This window comes from Schistocerca serialis, chromosome 8 (genome assembly GCF_023864345.2).
Source record: "Schistocerca serialis cubense isolate TAMUIC-IGC-003099 chromosome 8, iqSchSeri2.2, whole genome shotgun sequence".
NCBI lineage: Eukaryota > Metazoa > Arthropoda > Insecta > Orthoptera > Acrididae > Schistocerca > Schistocerca serialis.
Window position 1 is genome coordinate 394737264 of NC_064645.1, and position 18465 is coordinate 394755728.

The window sequence follows — 18465 nt, forward strand, 5'->3', positions numbered from 1 at the left end:
CAACTTCGGCGAGCTTCATCGACGCGGCCAGCGGGATGTGTTTCACCAAATTGAAGAAGAACTAAGGAAAAAAATGTAGTATCAATTGGATGCCCTGACCATATTCTCCGCAATACTATTTCAAGCGCTGATGGAGTCTTAACTGTCGACATTAAAGTAATCGTCATGAAAATTTAAATTACTCTTCAATACTGACCATAAGGACAGAGAACCTGAAAGAGTTCTGCTTATATGTTGATGTCACTCAGAAACAAGGAAGAAACAATAGCTTTTATGCAATAGCCCATGATAACTTAGAAAAATGGACTATTTCTTTTAATAAATATCAATTATGTGATTGGATGACGCTGTCTGGGACCCCAGGTTGGGTGATTATTGAAAACACTACTATATGCATGACTAGAAAGGCGTGGCGATTTCAGGCCACAATTGTGTTTAGGAATTTGCGTACCTGAAGAGGTTTTTAGAAACTAATTATGACTCGGAAGAATGGGAGCCTAAATACGCCTTGGAAGAGAGATGTATTTGCTTTCTTAAGGAAACAGAAAATCCTTAACGCAAATGCCACCAGCTACGTTCTTCCGAGCATATGTTGTCTATTCCCGCACACAACGCCACTGTGGCAAGAGTACTTTCGCTGATGGCGGCCCATGGGACTGATGGAAGAAATCGACTACTGCCAGTGAATGTGGAATCAATCTTACAGTGTCAGTTGCAGCACAACCAGGCTTGCATGAAGTTTTATGAAGAAGTAAAAGGGAAAAAATTCTCGCTGAAAAGGTGAAACCTTCCGAAAAATATGGTGTACCAACTATCTCTGCCTCAACAAGTTCCACGTCTACTACTCTCACTCATTTCATAACGTAATTTCTTCAGGAAAACCTCACTTACTTATAAAACACTCCATTAGGCCTGCCTCACTTTTACTGATGTTCATTGTATAACATGTTTTTGCCTCTCGCCCCCGTCGGAGGTTCGAGTCCTCCCTCGGGCGTGGTTATGTGTGTCTAGTTTACTTAATGCGTAAGCCTAGGGACCGATAACCTTAGCAGTTTGGTCCCATAGTCCTTACCACAAATTTCCAATTTTCCGTAGCCTGTTTCAAAGACATTATGCCTTCCGTTCAGCTTCGAGGAAGTTCGTCATCTCTGAGCAAATTTTAGTGTTATCATGAAATATAAGGTTAGGCTTCTCCTCCCTAAACTTTAATTCCCTTTCCGTACTTTTCTTTGGTTTTCTTTACTGAAAATTCAAGATTAAATAAGATCGGGTGCAGGTTACAGCTATGTCTCATTCCCTTCTCAATTACTGCTTACCAACGTATCTTCGACTCTCATAAGCGAAGTATGATTCCCGTACACGTTGGAGATAATCTCCCTCTATTTTATTCCTGCTACCTAAGAATGTCAATGAGTGTACTATCAAAAGTTTTCTCTAACTCTACAAACGCTATTAATGTAGGTTAGCAATTTGTCAGTCAGTCTTGTAGGACATGTAGTAAAATCAATATTGGTTCATATATTCCTACATTTCTATGGAACCCAGACTAATCTTCCCCCAGGTTGAGCTTTATCAGTCATCTTATTCATCTTTAATAGGTACAAATGTCTAATTATGACTAAACTGTTCGGTAGCTGCATGGGCTCGCAGCGTTTTTGTTTTTCATATTGGTATTGCGGTTGACATGGGTTTATTTATCAACTCTCATTTTTATTTGTAGTTCATAGCTGCTATTTGGAGACAGTAAGTGGAGCTGTGGACGCTAAAGCGGAGAAATCGAAACATTACGACATATTCATCTGAGTGCTACGGAAGGAAGAGAGCAGCGGAGGCTGTCAGAAACGTTGGCATCGTGTATGCAGATAATGGCACTGAACAGAACACGACAAGAAAGTGGTTTTCTCGTTTAAAAGTGGATAATTTTGACGTTAGTGACTCTTCACGTTTAGGAAGCCCTTCGGGGTTCGACGAAGATGGGGTAAACCCCGTTAATCCACAATGATCACCTTCAGTGTTCTTGAAAACTGGCAAATGTGATGAACTGTGATCATTGGGCCATCGTGCGACATTCTGATGCAAGCAGGAAATTTCAAAAATCGGATGTATTGGTACCGCATTCTCCAAGCCAAAATCACAAAAACCAACAGGTGGCCGTATATGTATGCTTGCTCGTCATCAGTTGGCTCGTAAAAACACCGACCATTCCTGGTGACAATAAATGACGTCTTTGTAATAACATAAGGAAAAGAAAGGAATGGTTGACCCAAACAAAGCAGAAATTGCCCGTAGAAAGACATGCGTGATCCAAAAGAGATACAGTAATGCATCAGGTGGAACAGCAACGGTGCGGTACGCTACGAACTGTCACCCTAGAGGTGTAACCATCACTACTGACACTTACTGACAACCACTGAAAAGTCTTGCAGACGCAGCCAAACAACAACAACCAGGAGCACTGCGTGAAGTGAAGCTACTCCACGATAACGCCCACTCGCATTCTTCTAGATTGACCAAAAAACATTGTACAGGAGTTGGGTTGGGGAGTCATTCTTCACCCACCTTATTCACCTGATCTTGCGCCCTCGGATTTTGACCTTTTCCGCTCTCTAACGAACAGTCTTCAGTGAACTTACTTTCCAGATGAAAATGCGTTCCTAGAATGGCTCGACGAGTTCTTCGCCTCAAAACCACGTGATTTATACTATCTTGAAATCGGAAAGTTATCCCAGTATTGGCAGACTGTTGTAAGTTGTGCAGGGCAATTATTATTGTTGATTAAAGTCTCTGTAATGTGTATCTGTTAAACTCACGGAAAAACGCTACGAGCTTATGCACCGAAATGGCTCTGAGCACTATGCGACTTAACTTCTGAGGTCATCAGTCGCCTAGAACTTAGAACTAATAAAACTTAACTAACCTAAGGACATCACACACATCCATGTCCGAGGCAGGATTCGAACCTGCGACCGTAGCGGTCGCTCGGTTCCAGACTGTAGCGCTTAGAACCGCACGGCCACTCCGGCCGGCTTTATGCACCGACCTAATATAATTATAAACTAACGGAAACGGGAGCAGCTGTTAAATATCTGGGCGTAAGCTGCTGCAGGAGAAACCCTAAACTGAATCCATCCCACAATAGTAGTGGAAGCTTGCCTAGCATTTACTGGAAAAATTCTAAGAAAATGTAATTGACCTATAAAAGATCAAGCATAAAAATCCTTATTCATCCGACTATACACCACTGCTTGTCTATTTGGGGCCGTCACAAAACAGAGAAAAAGACGAGCGTCACGGAAAGCAGATAAATCGTTGCAGTACCTTAAGTGCCCTCCACTGTGCACCGAAACATGGCTTGCGGAGTAGAGCTGTAGTAAAGAAAGCTAATGCCTACTTAAATAGTCAAGTGAGTAGCTTTTTAACATCAGACTGGTACTAATGGGTGCAGTTTAGTGTTCCATGACCGGACACCAATTAGAGCGCCTAATGGCAACAGTAACCACAGTTTTTGTGAGTGCGGTAGCAAACGGGAATGATCTGTATCGATTTGGCAACAAAATGCTACTACTGCCGACCATAGGGCTCTGACGTAACACGGTGGAACAGCTTTCACAGCAGGGTAAGTGGATCTTGTGGGCTGCAGCAACTATTGTTTTCCGAGGGCTTGGCAGGGAAGGAATTCTTGAGCGTCAGCACAGCTAGAGAGAGTGGTTAAGATTTTGGAATACTTCTACAGAGACGAGGAGATATATGTGTGTGAAACAGCTGGAACACGCTCGATGTGGACGGTTTTATAACTGTTGCCGAAGGCTACAAATTGACTCGGAGTGTAGGGAAAATGATTTAAATAATTCATGAAAGTGTGAGACGTATTTTAAAACTATTTTGTTCGTTATCCTGCAACTAATTTCAACGATAATTTGGCATTCTGAATAGATTTTTTTTCATTTTTTCGCTTCAGGTGTTCTCACACTTAACATCCACAAATTAGCTGGATCGCGTGATTTGTGCATACAGTTTTAAGATGATGACTAAGCAGTAATATGCTAGGAAGTACAACGTGTCCGTTCTCATTTGATATAGCTATCTTTCAAAAGGGGTTCATCCTTCCGCTACGTCCTTTTCTTTTTTCAAGATTGTTCACCACTGTTTCCTTAGTAGTTATGCCATGCAAGATTTCTAAATTTAGCACTTTCCTTCTGAAAATATCACTATCTGTTGCTTCGTCTGTTTCATATTGTATACATAAAACGGGTGCAGCTTGCGTCTAATTTAATTTCCTGTAGAAATTTGAAGATCTGTTTGGGCAGCCTATTGTCGTTCATCCTGTATAAATATTCAAAAAATAATCGATTTTCTTTAATTTATTGTTGTATAATGTTACTGATGTCATTGTTGCTTATGTTCCAGTTGTTTGCTTATTGACGGCCGGGTGGCCGAGCGGTTCTAGGCGTTTCAGTCTGGAACTGCGCGACCGCTACGGCCGCTGGTTCGAATCTTGCCTCGGGCATGGATGTGTGTGATGTCCTTAGGGTAGTTAGGTTTAAGTAGTTCTAAGTTCTAGAGGACTGATGACCTCAGATGTTAAGTCCCATAGTGCTCAGAGCCATTTGAACCATTTGTTTGCTTATTAGTGGACTTAAAAGTGTCATGATTCTTCTCTTCAATATTTATAGTGAGCCTAATTTATAATTCCTTCGTAGGTAGTCCTTTCCATACAGGCATTCTGATTTCAAAGCGCATTACTTTTGCATTTCTCGAGAATTAGTTGGTTTGCAAATATTCTAAGTTTTTCCAAAACGCTCTCCATTTTGCGTATACTTACATTTATGGCGAAACTTGGAAATCCATTTTTCTTGAAAAACCTCTGTAGGTACTTTAACATTCTGACCTTTCCTGTTTGATTACTCTATGTGTAATTTTTGGCACAATTCTCATGTAAGCATTAAATCTGTTTTTTTCTAAGGATAATCTTTAACCTGCTCTACTGACTATTAGTTCCATGAGACTGTTATATATTTATGAATATACTAGATTTAGAGAAATTGCAGACAAATACTCTGGAAACGCCATACAGTTTACTTCAACACACTGTTCCTTCACAGTTCTGATTTTTTTCAGAATGTTACACAGAACATTTCTTAATTACGTGTCTCTGAACTTCTCAATGCATGCGGTTTTAATATTAGTGTTTGTATCACTGTTTTGCGTTACAGTAAAGCTCGTTCGACTTATTCTGATCTTACCTTATCGAGTGGCATAGTTTATTCTATTATGAAATGCATTCGAATAATGATGTCCGCTTATTTAAATACTATACAAAACTTTAGCACAGTACTAGTTGACAAAATCAAAATGTTCAAACGTGTGTGAAATCTTATGGGACTTAACTGCTAAGGACATCAGTCCCTAAGCTTACACACTACTTAACCTAAATCATCCTAAGGACAAACACACACACACCCATGCCCGAGAGAGGACTCGAACATCCGCCGGGACCAGCCTCACAGTCCATGACTGCAGCGCCTAATCCCGCGCGGCTACTAGTTGACAACTTAGACGCTTTAGAAGCCTCGTTGTGGTTGTATACACTTGCAGAGTTAGAGAAATTTCTTAAGTACATTTCAGTACAATACACTGAGAAGTCATGGGATAGCGATACGCACTTATACAGAAGGCGGTAGTATCGCATACACAAGACATAAAAGGGCAGTGCATTGGCGGACGATAGAATAAAGCTGAAGCAGCGTCAATAAAGTAAACGTGCAATCACGTAAATAACGTTTTTTTTTATGACGTTTCCACATTTTTGCTGGATGATACACCGAAACACTGTGAGAATTTTAATGCCGATCAGAAGGGAATTTGTTAGAACTGATTTGATCTTCTATAAGAGAGGTCAATTACTTTTCACTGCTGTAATATTTATTCAGTTTTTAACATTTATTCAGTTTTAATTTTGACGCAACAACTGCTTCGCATGATTGGAAAAAGGAAATGGATGAAAAATGCATCAAAGAAGCATTCAGGTTAGGTTGGTGGTGTCACGTTTATAGTAGAGAGGGTAAATACTGCAGGATTTTTATCGCCGATCTCAACAGACTCTATCAGAATTGGTCTGATCTTCCGGTGTTATTAAGAGAGATATTTCTCGTGCTGGTGGTTTCCAAATTTGCTTTCCACTGTGGTAGCTTTTATTCGGTTTTTAATTTAGACATGAATTTGCTCTCCGGCGATGAGGACCGGTCAATATTTGTCGTCACGAGTAATTTGACTCGGACTGCGCAGGTGGCTGTAACAGCGATCGTGCGAAAACTGTAACGCGATCAAACGACTGCTCGTGTAAACGCCGCAAATTTGAGCCGATCGCACGGTGTAAGGGGGGAAATGGGTGGGGCTCCGAGGGGGTGTAGGGGTGGGGTGTGGGGGAGCTCTCAGCAGGAACGTGACGCCCCGCCCGGGCGGGTGCTGCACGACAAATTGCCGTTAATTGTGCCCTCCAGTCGCTCTGCGCAACCGGACGGCCCGGCAGGTGGCTGGGTGCCCGCAAGTTCCGCCTCATCAGAGCACAGCACTCATTAACACCGCCATGGAACTACGAGTGCGTCATCACCATAATATTACCATGATAAAAACACGCCCGAGTGGCGGGGGTATGGGGGCGGCGGGGAGTGCCGTAGGCCTATCGGGGGCGCGCGCCAAGTGCTCGGTCGCAGCGAGTTGTTAGGGCTGCGTGCGTTAATTAGTGGCCGGACCGCGAAGAGCAATCTGGATTAACGACGTTAGGCCTTCGTTACGCTGCGGTTGTGTCCGGCGCGCCGCTGTTTCAGCTGTGGCCGGGGGAGGCGCGGCGGACTCTGCCACGGCCCACGGGGGAGTGTTGGTAGCACTGCGCCGGCGAGGCGACACAGCCTTCCTTTCCTGCAACTCCTGCCGGGCAGAGGGCACTCGCCCGGCCACCGGGCACCGGACGGTGAGGACTCGTTTGTGCTTTAGCGGGAGTGAGGTGGAGAAGCGGCCGACGCGTGTGCCGAGCGAGCGAGAGAGACAAAGAGAGAGAGGAAGAGGGAGAAAGAGAGAGAGGAAGAGGGAGGGAGAGAGAGAGAGAGAGAGAGAGAGAGAGAGAGAGAGAGAGAGAGAGAGGTGGAATTAAGGACGGGTTGTGCGTGGAGACCAGGCAGTGTTCTGTCAACTCACTTGGATTACTCGTTCCCTCTGCTGGCCTGTTTGACTAACGACTTTGAAGTAGCGCCACGGACGCGCTCTCCACAGGACGCCATTTTGTGCGCACGCGCGCCCTATTCCTCCCTACAGTTCCTGCCTTCAGGGATATCTTTTCACTGGGGAAAGGGAGGGGGGGTGTCGGAGGAGGGATTTCGAGTTACTTACAAGGAATATGATTTTGTGTTTACTTGTCTCCGCAATCCGACCTGTTTTGTTGTCTGGACTGTATATTATGTCTCAAAATGGTTCAAATGGCTCTGAGCACTTTGGGACTTAGCATCTGAGGTCATCAGTCCCCTAGAACGTAGAACTACTTAAACCTAACTAACCTAAGGACATCACACACGTCCATGCTCGAGGCAGGATTCGAACCTGCGACCGTAGAAGTCGCGCGGTTCCAGACTGAAGCGCCTAGAGCCGCTCGGGCCACTTTGGCCGGCTATTATATGTCTCCTGACTACCCACGGCTGGCGCCACTTTTCAGCCCACAGCAACCATTTTCTTCTCTCTTTACTTTGAGCAGTTTTCATGTTCATGGCTTCCATTGGCTCCCCACATCGTCTTGGCAGTCGCGCCCTTGCCCTCCCCCTCCCCTCCCCTCCTTTCCCCGGCCCATCACTACCATCTTTCTTCCGCTGGGGTAGCATCCATCGTTGCACCCTATCTCGTAGGCTGTCTTCATTCCTCGTACTCACATGTCCAAACCAAAGCAGACGTGTTTGTTGGATGCTGTCACAGATACCCCTGTCCCCTTTCATGCTTCGTCGAGTTACGGCCGGCCGTGTGGCCGAGCGGTTCTTGGCGCTTCAGTCTGGAAGCCCACTACCGCTACGGTCGCAGATTCGAATCCTGCCTCGGGCATGGATGTGTGTGATGTCCTTAGGTTAGTTAGGTTTAAGGCATTCGCCGAGGCAGATGGAAAACCGCCTAAAACCCATCCACAGACTGGCCGGTTCACTGGACCTCGACACAAATCCGCCGGGCGGATTCCTGCCGGGGACCAGGCGCTCCTTTCCTCCCGGAATTTCTGATATTAGTTTCATTGCGAAGATACTGACCATTATCGGCCTTCCTGCTCGGTATCCTGCTTGCTCTTGACGCTGTTTGTGACTTGTTTCTCTCGCCCTCGGATATTTAAGTGCTTTCGATGATAATGATGATGATGTTTTGGTTTGTAGGGCGCTCAACGGCGCGGTTATCAGCGCCCGTACAATGTCCCAACCTCTACTCAGCCCAATTTCGCCACTTTCCTGGATGATGATGAAATGATGAGGACAACACAAACACCCAGTCATCTCGAGGCAGGTGAAAATTCCTGACCCCGCCGGGAATCGAAGCCGGGACCCCGTGCTCGGGAAGCGAGAACGCAACCGCGAGACCACGAAGTGCTTTCGAGTACAGTCTTCAACCAAAGGGATCGTTGCTGATTTCCTGTAACTACTTGGGCCGTTACGTAACTTTTCCTTATGCACCGGCGTTATGCAACATGTTTTCCATTCGGATGAAACATATATTTACTTATAATCGTTCTTTAGGCTATTTTCAAGAAGCAGGTCACTATAATGTGCGTCAGTGTATATTCATCGCTCCTAAGAAGATGCCTTAGCAATGTTGGTCATGTTAGCCATGTTTATATATCCTCATAAGGGAAATGAAAACGTACTGACGCACTTCTTGAGGGCCCATTACTCTAGAACGGCACAAAACTCGAAGCCGTGACAGCAAATAATTACATTTAACGAGACTCAAGACAGAAAATGTCGTCACTCCATTTATGTTGAAGATCTGAACTCTAAGTGTACTGAGAGCCGTTGACAAAGAAGGCATTGTTTCAGGAAATGTTAGTAAAGTGAGGCTGTGTATATCAGTGCTGCAGCTGCATTCAGACTTCATCAGAAAAGTAAAAAATTCAAAACTGAGAGAGAAGTGGGACAAGGGTATTACGAGTATACCCCAAAAACGGTTGTCACCATTCGCTGAGAAAGTTTCCGGATCCCTAATCTGTGAAAACAAATAAGTAGCGAGTGTAACTTACCTGAATCAGCTTCGGCTGGCTGGTGTCAGTGCACTGTTTAAACTCTTACTGCGGAGTTCCACTACTGACAATAATTGTTGGAGACTGGAAGCCTGATTCCACCTCCACCGAAACTTATTTTGGTTAATAATAACGAATGCTGTAGTTTCCGAACGCTCTTCACTATATGTGAAGTGAGCAGTAGATGGGAAATGGTGGGTAAAAAGGAGTATTTTTAGATAATGAAACTGCTAAATGCAATCCTAAATGAAGCAATACAATCCTATATGCTGATTGTCTAACACAGATGTCAGAAAATGTAGATGACCTTCAGATGCAACACAGATAGCTTCAATAAATATCTAGGCTGCGACGTCATTTTTGTATATAACCATGACGTGGATCAAAAATTAAGTAAATTCATTTCTGTATTTGGAACGATTAAAAAAAATAGTTGCAGAACGGACACCGAAAAGAACCCAGCTGAAGTTTTACAAAACCAGAGAAAAATCAACTCTTACTTTTTGGATTTAAGCTTGGATGGTAGAGGATCAAATCAACTCTTACTTTTGGGATTTAAGCGCGGATGGTAGAAAGATACCAAGAAAGCTGAATATAGGATCCCCTAGTTCAGCTCTTGCGAACAACCAGTGCTGGCATGTAGCGGCGGCTATAGTGCGTCTCCATGGCGACGTGCTTGGGTGGGCAGATTCACCAGCTGCGGTCGCCGAGGTGACAGGGCGGCGGCGGGCCTCAAATTTATCCCGTCAGGCAGACGGGAAGGCGGAAAGGAAGGGAAGGGAAGCAGGGCCGCGTTGTTAAGGTCACGATGACAGGCGGGGCTCGAACCGATCGATGGCCGCTTCCCGTAATAAGCTACACAGCCGCGCCGCCTGTTTGGCTGCACGTCACACTTCCTTCAGACGCCTCACACCCCCGCATATTGTCAAAGAGGCAGTGCAGCGTGCCTTTACCATGGGACATAAGGCGCCTTCCTTTCCCTATCGGCTTCTGTGTATCAGATCTTTTTAATTACCAGAAGTTATCTGCTGTAATACTGTGGGGCCCATATATATCTGGATGTTACTGTCGTCTTTCAGCGATCCTCGAAAAAACGTGTATATTTTATAAATTCCAGGAGAATCAAAGAGATGCTGTGACCAGTAAAAGACAGCCTTGGTCTCGGTGTTTCTGAAATTTATAAAGTAACTTGAGAATGTGATACTAGATACATTGGCCATCTGACGTTACATCTGAGCAACGACATGCCACTGTGGATGTCTGAATGAACCGATAAATAGATCGCTGCCCCAACGATCACGTGAATTTAATTACAGCTGCTTTGCGATGGATAACTTGGCAATTAAGTTAATTAACAATGGTGGCCCTAGCACAAAAGAAACGTGGGCGCTGTAACTCAAAAAGATTATGAAGGTAAGGAGTTCGTCAACCTATTGAATGAAACAACGATCATTTTAAAGCCCTATTTGTTACACGGAGGTGACGAATGGCATGACGTATCTTCTGACACCGTGTCGGGCTTCCCGTTTCCCGGCGTAATGCACCAGCTCTGCGTGGTACGGTCTCAACAGCTCGTTCGAAGTCCCCTGCAGAAATATTGAGCCATGCTGCCCTCATAGTCGTCGATCATTGCGGAAGTGTAGCTGTTGTAGAATTTTATGCACGAACGGACCTTTCGGTTATGTCCCATATGTGTTCGATAGGATTCATGTCTGACGATCTAGGTAGCCAAGTAATTCGCTCGACTTGTCCAGAATGTTCTTCAGACCAATCGCGAACAATTGTGGTCAGGTGACATGGCACACTGTCATCCATAAGAAGTCCATCTATGTCTTGGAACATGAAATCACTGAATGGCTGCAAATGGTCTCCAGTCAATGATCACTTCAGTTAGACCAGAGGATGAAGTCCATTCCATGTAAACACAGCTCATAGCAATATGGAACCACCACGAGCTTCACAGTGCCTTGTTTACAATTTGGGTCCGTGGCTTCCTGGGGTCTTAGGCATACTCGAACCCTACCACCTTACCAATTGAAATTGGAACTCATCTGACGAGGCCATGGTTTTCCAGTCGTCTTGGCTCCAACCGATATGACCATGAGCCCAGGAGAGGTGTTGCTGGCGATGTCGTACGGTAAGCAATGGCATTCCCGTCAGTCTTTTGTGGTCATAGCCAACTACCCTAGATTTTGCCGCACGATCCTAAAGGTCACATTCGACGTACGTCCCACATTGATGTATGCGGTTATATCACGCAGTGTTGCTTGTATGTTAGCAACAACAATACTACCCAAACGCCACTACTCTCGCTCGTTAAATGAAAGCCATCGGCCACTGCGTGGTCCGTGGCGTGGGGCACTGACTGAAATCTTGTATTCTCGACGCACTCATGACACTGTGAATCTCGGAATACTGAATTCCCAAACGATTTCCGAAATGGACTATCCCATGTTTCCAGCTCTTACTACCATTCCGCATTCAATGTTTGTTTATTCCCGTCGTATGTTCATGATCACGCCGGAAACCTTTTCACACGAATCAAATGAGAACAAATGACAGCTCTGCCAATGCTCTGTCCCTTTATACCTTGGGCATGCGACACTGCTGCCATCTGAATATGTACATGTCTCTGGTACATGACCTTTGTCGCCTGAGTGTGTTATCCGATGCATCTACCTTTTGGGATTATGTCATCAACAACAGTTTTAACCGGGCCAGTACATATACCTTAAGTCGTGCATAGAAATGGGTGCCTGATTCTGAAAGATAGTAGAGAAATAAGAAGGTCATCCAACATCTAACGAGATAAGTATCGCTGCCAGTCATCGTCAGTCACAGACCCCCGATAACATTTTGAGGTTCCATGAGTACGTGACGTCTCAATGACGTAATTTGGCCAGCTGAAGTTCAGAACGGGCTACTGAAATACGTCCTAAGGATGACGACGGAGGAATTCCAGACAGAAACTTGTCGCGGCAGTGACCCTGTGAAGCATTTCTTCGTGGAACATACGCAGTTTGGCACTGTCAAATGGAACGTTTGGAGCATTATAGGAGGTCCTTCGACCAGCTCGGGATTTTGATGATTTACTGCTCCAGTTGGATAGAATCTAGCGCACTATCCCTCATCAGGACGTCCTATAACTCTAACAAACAATGCCAAACCGATAACTGCATGCGTAAGAGCCAGAGGTGGACCAACGCGTCATTTATTTACTCAATTTGTTAAGCTCTTTCTTCTGAATAATTTCTATAATTTTTCCTGAAAGTGGAATCGTTAGTTTGTACATCATGTGTATCGATTTCGGTCCACTTTGGATAATTCCTTCGTGGTGAATACCGTTCTTTTTTTATTTATTTTTTTGTCTTGGAGTGTATTTTCCATGACCTGTAGTTAGTTCCATAGTTACCTAAGGTAACTTGCTGAATATGAGGTAACATTTTTGGACGCGGCTATTACAGGGACGCGGGGCCTGCAGCTGGTGGAGGTGCGAATCCCGATGCACACGGTGCTGCACCAGAACGCGCGCCTCGAGTGCCACTACGACCTGGAGGGCGAGTCGCTCTACTCGGTCAAGTGGTACAAGGACGGCCGCGAGTTCTACCGCTTCGTGCCCAGGGACACGCCGCCGGCGCAGATCTTCCAGTTGCCGGGAGTCGTCGTCGATGTGAGTACAAGATCGACTGCCATTTTGTCTCTTATTCTGGTGCATGCCTTTTCTCCACTATTCCTGATATCCTGCTGGCCGCCTGCAGTCCCATGGAAGTGGCATGCAACCAAATTAATAGGCATGAAGCACACTATATGCTTGGATGTGCAAATGACTAAAATTACTGTTCAGCCAAACAAAATAGGTGAGAGTAATGCCACCTACATTCTGTACTGGATGTTTAACGTTGTTGTGCTGAAACAAGGAGCAACGTGGAAGGCAAGCAGCAACATGAAATGACTTCCTAGCTCTGTCAGAATTTGTATTTAACAGGGAAAGATATATGTAAGAATGGAATAACACAGAAACTAATATACTCACATACCTCTTGCAAATTTCGAGCCCTGTCTGCGTGCTGAGCATAATTCTTACAGCTGGATTCGCTGCCACTTGCGTCTGCTTACCCGGCATAGCATCTCGGGAGTGATCATTCTCAGGCTACGGGTAATCTCACCTTTCAGGTCTTCAACTGCAGCTATAAAAGTTGAGAATATAATTTTCTTTAAGAAGAACCACAGTGAATTATAGCACCTAGTTAATTCCAGGCTACTGGGCGGCCATGTAACGGACCTTCCACGTCCAATCCTTAACGGAAACTGGTTGTTCGGCCAGTTTCGTACAGTCCAATAGTGACCATGCGCACCAGCCTATTGCATAACAACGTCGATCTCCAAGCCAACTTTGTCTAGTTCAGATGAGATCCAGCGGGACAACATCTGGAGGTACGATGCCTCTGTCACAGACTCATCGAAGAAATACTGCTCGATGATGAGGTCAATGGTAACACCGGCTCGTAGCACGAGGAGTGGTGCGGGGTAATTTCTCCGTAACAGTGAGCGTTATCTTGCGCCGAGACGTAAACATTTCGCGACCGGAAGGTAAGACACACAGCACATTCATTTGTTAAGATAACCTTACGGAAAAAGCGCTAATTTTGGGAAAGCTGCAAGTAACTGTTCGCTCGAACCATGTCGCGTATTCATATTCTCTCTCTCTCTCTCTATTCGTTTAGTCGGTTCCGACTCTTCGTGACACCATGAACCAAATCACGTCACTTTTTCCTGTCTTGCGCTTTCTCCCGTAGACCTTCCAGGTTGGAACACATTGCTTCTGTGATGCCATTGATCCATCTCATCCTCTGACGTCCTCTTCTTCTAGTTCCTTCAATCTTCCCCAGCATTAATGTTTTTTCCAGCGAGGCATGCCTTCGCATTGTGTGTCCAAAGTAGGTCAGCTTTTGTTCTAACATTAGACCTTCAAGGGAGAAATCTGGTTTTATTTGCTCAAATATTGATCTGTTGGTTCTCTTTGCAGTCCATGGAACTCTAAGAAGTTTCCTCCAACACCACAATTCGAAGGAGTCAATTCTACGCCGTTCAGCCTTTCTAATGGTCCAGGTCTCACATCCATACATCACAACTGGAAAGACCATAGCCCTCACAATAGGGATCTTTGTTGCTAGTGTTATATCTCGAGACCTTATAACCTTGTCAAGGTTTGACATCGCCTGTCTACCGAGCAACAGGCGTCTCCGGATTTCATGGCTGCAGTCGCCATCAGCAGAGATCTGGGAACCGAGATAACTGAATGTGGTTACAACCTCCATGGTTTCTCCTGCTATATCCCACGAATTGGTAGGTGTAGTTGCCATAATTTTCTTTTTCTTCACATTCAGCATAAGACCGGCCTTTTCACTTTCGTCTTTCACCTTCAGTAAGAGTGTTCTCAATTCTTCATATTCATATTATGATCACTTAAAGTCCTTTTCCTTCTTTCTTCATCCTACGACGCATGGAGCTTCTCGGAACGTTCATCCCCGCTGACCATTTTCTTGTCGAATCTGCTGGAGAAAGAAGCGATGATGCATTTAAGCGTTCAGTAACTTGATTTTCTGTGTCATATTTCTTGGGTCAAATGGTTCAAAGGGCTCTGAGCACTATGGGACTCAACTGCTGAGGTTCAAAATGGCTCTGAGCACTATGGGACTCAACTGCTGAGGTCATTAGTCCCCTAGAACTTAGAACTAGTTAAACCTAACTAACCTAAGGACATCACAAACATTCATGCCCGAGGCAGGATTCGAATCTGCGACCCTAGCGGTCAACTGCTGAGGTCATTAGTCCCCTAGAATTTAGAACTAGTTAAACCTAACTAACCTAAGGACATCACAAACATCCATGCCCGAGGCAGGATTCGAACCTGCGACCGTAGCGGTCTTGCGGTTCCAGACTGCAGCGCCTTTAACCGCACGGCCACTTAGGCCGGCTATCTTGGGTCAGTCACAGACCCAGCGGAAGAGGCCTTTCTTTCCAGTTTCAGGGGAGTAAGCTCCATTAGGGCTTTCTTTCTTTAAGCGTTCAAAAGTGTTTTCCATAACTTTGTGGTATGTCCCACCCGTTCGTTGCTTTTCACGCGCCTATACCACTAAGAAGAAGGCGTTCTTCAACAGAGAATCTGTTATTACCAGCTACTAGAAGACAAATGTTTCGTACATTGCGATGTCTCTTTTACTTTCAAGGGCTGCCGACGAAAGACACCTGGTGAATCAGTAGAAGAGGCGAAACAGACTGCATTCCTGCCATACTGTGGAGTAACTAGCAGCAAGTTAGAACGTCTGCTGCAGAAACATGGGCGCGCCCCCCAGATACGAGATATGTTGCACCCTGTTAAAGACGACATTGCTCTACGAGTGCCCGGCGTGTACGGTGTACCCTGTGAATGTGGTAGTATGTATATCGGACAAACAATTCGCACGGTTGCGGAGTGTTGTACTTAGCACAAGCGCCATATAAAACAAAGGTAGCTTGACAAGTCGGCCATAGCGGAGCATTGCCTAGAAAACGGACATAAAATACAGTTCGAAAATACAAAAGTGTTGGGTCATGCATCTATATATAGGGACTCTGTTATAAAGGAAGCGGCCGAGACTCGTTTAAACAACAACAATTTCAACAGAGACCAGGGTTACACACTCAGCAGGGCATGGGGGCGGGTGTTGGACATCGAAAGAAAGCAAAGACAGATGCGCGACGCTGGAGTGGCAAATGTGGGGCCTGCCCCTGGCGCCACCTGATGTCACCGATACCGCCACGAGCAATAGCTCCGCTAGCTGCCCGGGTCGACTTCGCGCTCGCGCCACATTTGGTCTGTGTGATTGGCTGCTGATGATGTCATCATGCCTATATAAGCGAGAAGCCGTAGCAGTCCCTGCAGTCAGTGAACTCCTGACGACGATGGCGGAGATGGTCACCGAAAGTTCGAGGATTTTATTCGAACTGACGCGGCTTGAAAACCGAGAACGTTTTATTCCGGTATGCCGCCGCGAAAGACTCCGAGAACAAATAACTAACCTGTTAACACCACAAGACACGGTTGTAAGAGGCTCAAAAAAAATTTTCGCAAAAACCGCAAACAACGCTGCCATATACTGTTAAGTGAAGTTCACTGCGCCGGCACCCAACCTCTACTGCAGCAACATAGACATCAAACTGTCTGGATGAAAATCCCGGTCCTCGAACAAGTAAACGTAACTGCCGGAACCTTGATAGAAATGTTCGGAAATAGAAAACCAGTGAAGAACTAGAAATACCTTTGAACTCTTACAGCAGTAATTATTCGTTGGTCTCTGAAGTGTTGGCAGAAGAGCCTACACCGTGTTGCTAGAGGAGGCCGAAATGCACGCTTTTAAGCTCACGCAGATTGGCGTGAGGTCTGGAACAGTTAAGGGAATTAATAGTAGCAAATAAAGTACGTAGTTGATGTAATACTTAACTTTAATCCATAATTGTTGTACATCGCTCTTGACGGTACATGTTTTATAATCTCAATATTAACTGGTAATGGCGCCTAGCTAGGTCGTAGCAAATGACGTAGCTGAAGGCTATGCTAACTATCATCTCGGCAAATGAGAGCGTATTTGTCAGTGTAGCATCGCTAGCAAAGTCGGCTGTACAACTGGGGCGAGTGCTAGTAAGTCTCTCTAGACCTGCCGTGTGGTGGCGCTCGGTCTGCAATCACTAACAGTGGCGACACGCGGGTCCGACGTATACTACCGGACCGCGGCCGATTTAAAGGCTACCACCTAGCAAGTGTGGTGTCTGGCGGTGACACCACAGTCTCCTTTATTAGCTTGCCAGATTTAATTTCCGTTGTTGCCGTGGGTTGATTTCCCAAAACTTCTGTCTAGGTTCCCGCAGTTCCTTTTAGGTATTCCGACGATCGGATTTCGTGCGTAACGTAACAACGGTGAAACGCGTTTTTTTGAAATAACTTTGTAACCGTGACAGTTTTGTTTTTAATATTGAATATAATGAAATAGAATTCCCCAAAACGTTCATATTCTCGGATTGCTAAAATAACTCTTCCTTTCACAAGTTAACAAATTTATTCAAAATTACTCCCACTCGCGACTCCCCGTCTTAACACATCCCAATCCACTATTTGAACAAAATTCGCATCATCACCTGTCTCTCTCTTGCGTTGGTAAGACCTTTCCACAGATGTCATATTTTTTTCTGATGAAGTACGTGGACAATATACACAGGCAGACTGCAAATGTTACTGTAGCTCAAACATAACATCAGCTGACATAACATTGTTTTGTTACATGTTAATACACACATATCACAAGACACGAGAATGCTTAGAAAAGTTTGCGGCATCACTACCAAATGTCAGCTTTGGTGGAACGACTTTTCCACGGGTCGTTCTGTATGAGTAAACACATGAGGCCTCAACGCTCTATATAAAACATCTGCGGTGCGGATGTCTCCCTGTTGTTCCCATGTAGTAATTTGTCGAGCTGGAAAAAATAGAGATTCTAGCATGAATTAAGTACTTTGTGAAGGAATGCATGAAAGCAAAGGAGATCCATGCCGATATCCAGAGCACATTAGGCCACTTTATTCTTTAGTACACAACTGCTGCCAAGTGGACAGATGAGTTTAGATCTGGTAAGGACACGTTAGATGTTGATCCGCGTAGTGGTTGGCCAAGATGTGCCACTACCCCAGAATTAATTGCAAAAGTGCATGAAATAGCTTTGGAGAATCGCCGATTGAAAGTGCGAGATATTGCTGAAGCCTTATGGAAGTCATGTGAAGGAACACCACATTTTAATAGTGCGCTGGGTATGGGAATAATATTTGCTAATTGGGTGCCGCGGCAGTTAACGTAGTGTCAGAAACGCGTCAGAACTGTAATGTCCGAACAATGTTTGAGCCTTTTTCAGTTACGCTAGTATGTGACTTAGCAATAGCGGTAGGAAGGGTTGGCCATATACTGATCACATATCGCACCATTATGGATCTTTGCTCGTACTGCCTTGCAGGCAGAAGTTGGCCAGTCGAAACAGGACAAAGGGCTTATTCGTGAGTGATGTTTATGTTCACGTTTACTGATGGCAATTTTAATAAAGCGAAATTCTTTAACGAGGGAATAAACATGATAAGTAGTCTTTAAACATCCAGCAATGCTAAAAAGCTACTCAATGCCCCAG

The 18465-nt window shown here is 45.0% G+C and overlaps 1 protein-coding gene across 1 annotated transcript in view; it reads left to right on the forward strand.

Moving 5' to 3' along the window:
• Nucleotides 1–6652: 6652 nt before the first annotated feature.
• The window catches only part of LOC126417031 (uncharacterized), a 207810-nt gene continuing 195997 nt past the window's right edge, over nucleotides 6653–18465 (forward strand). The window contains exons 1-3 of the mRNA XM_050084922.1: nucleotides 6653–6719; nucleotides 6828–6980; nucleotides 12721–12926. Of these exons, the coding sequence (XP_049940879.1) occupies nucleotides 6653–6719; nucleotides 6828–6980; nucleotides 12721–12926 (426 nt within the window). The remainder of the gene's footprint in view (nucleotides 6720–6827; nucleotides 6981–12720; nucleotides 12927–18465) is intronic.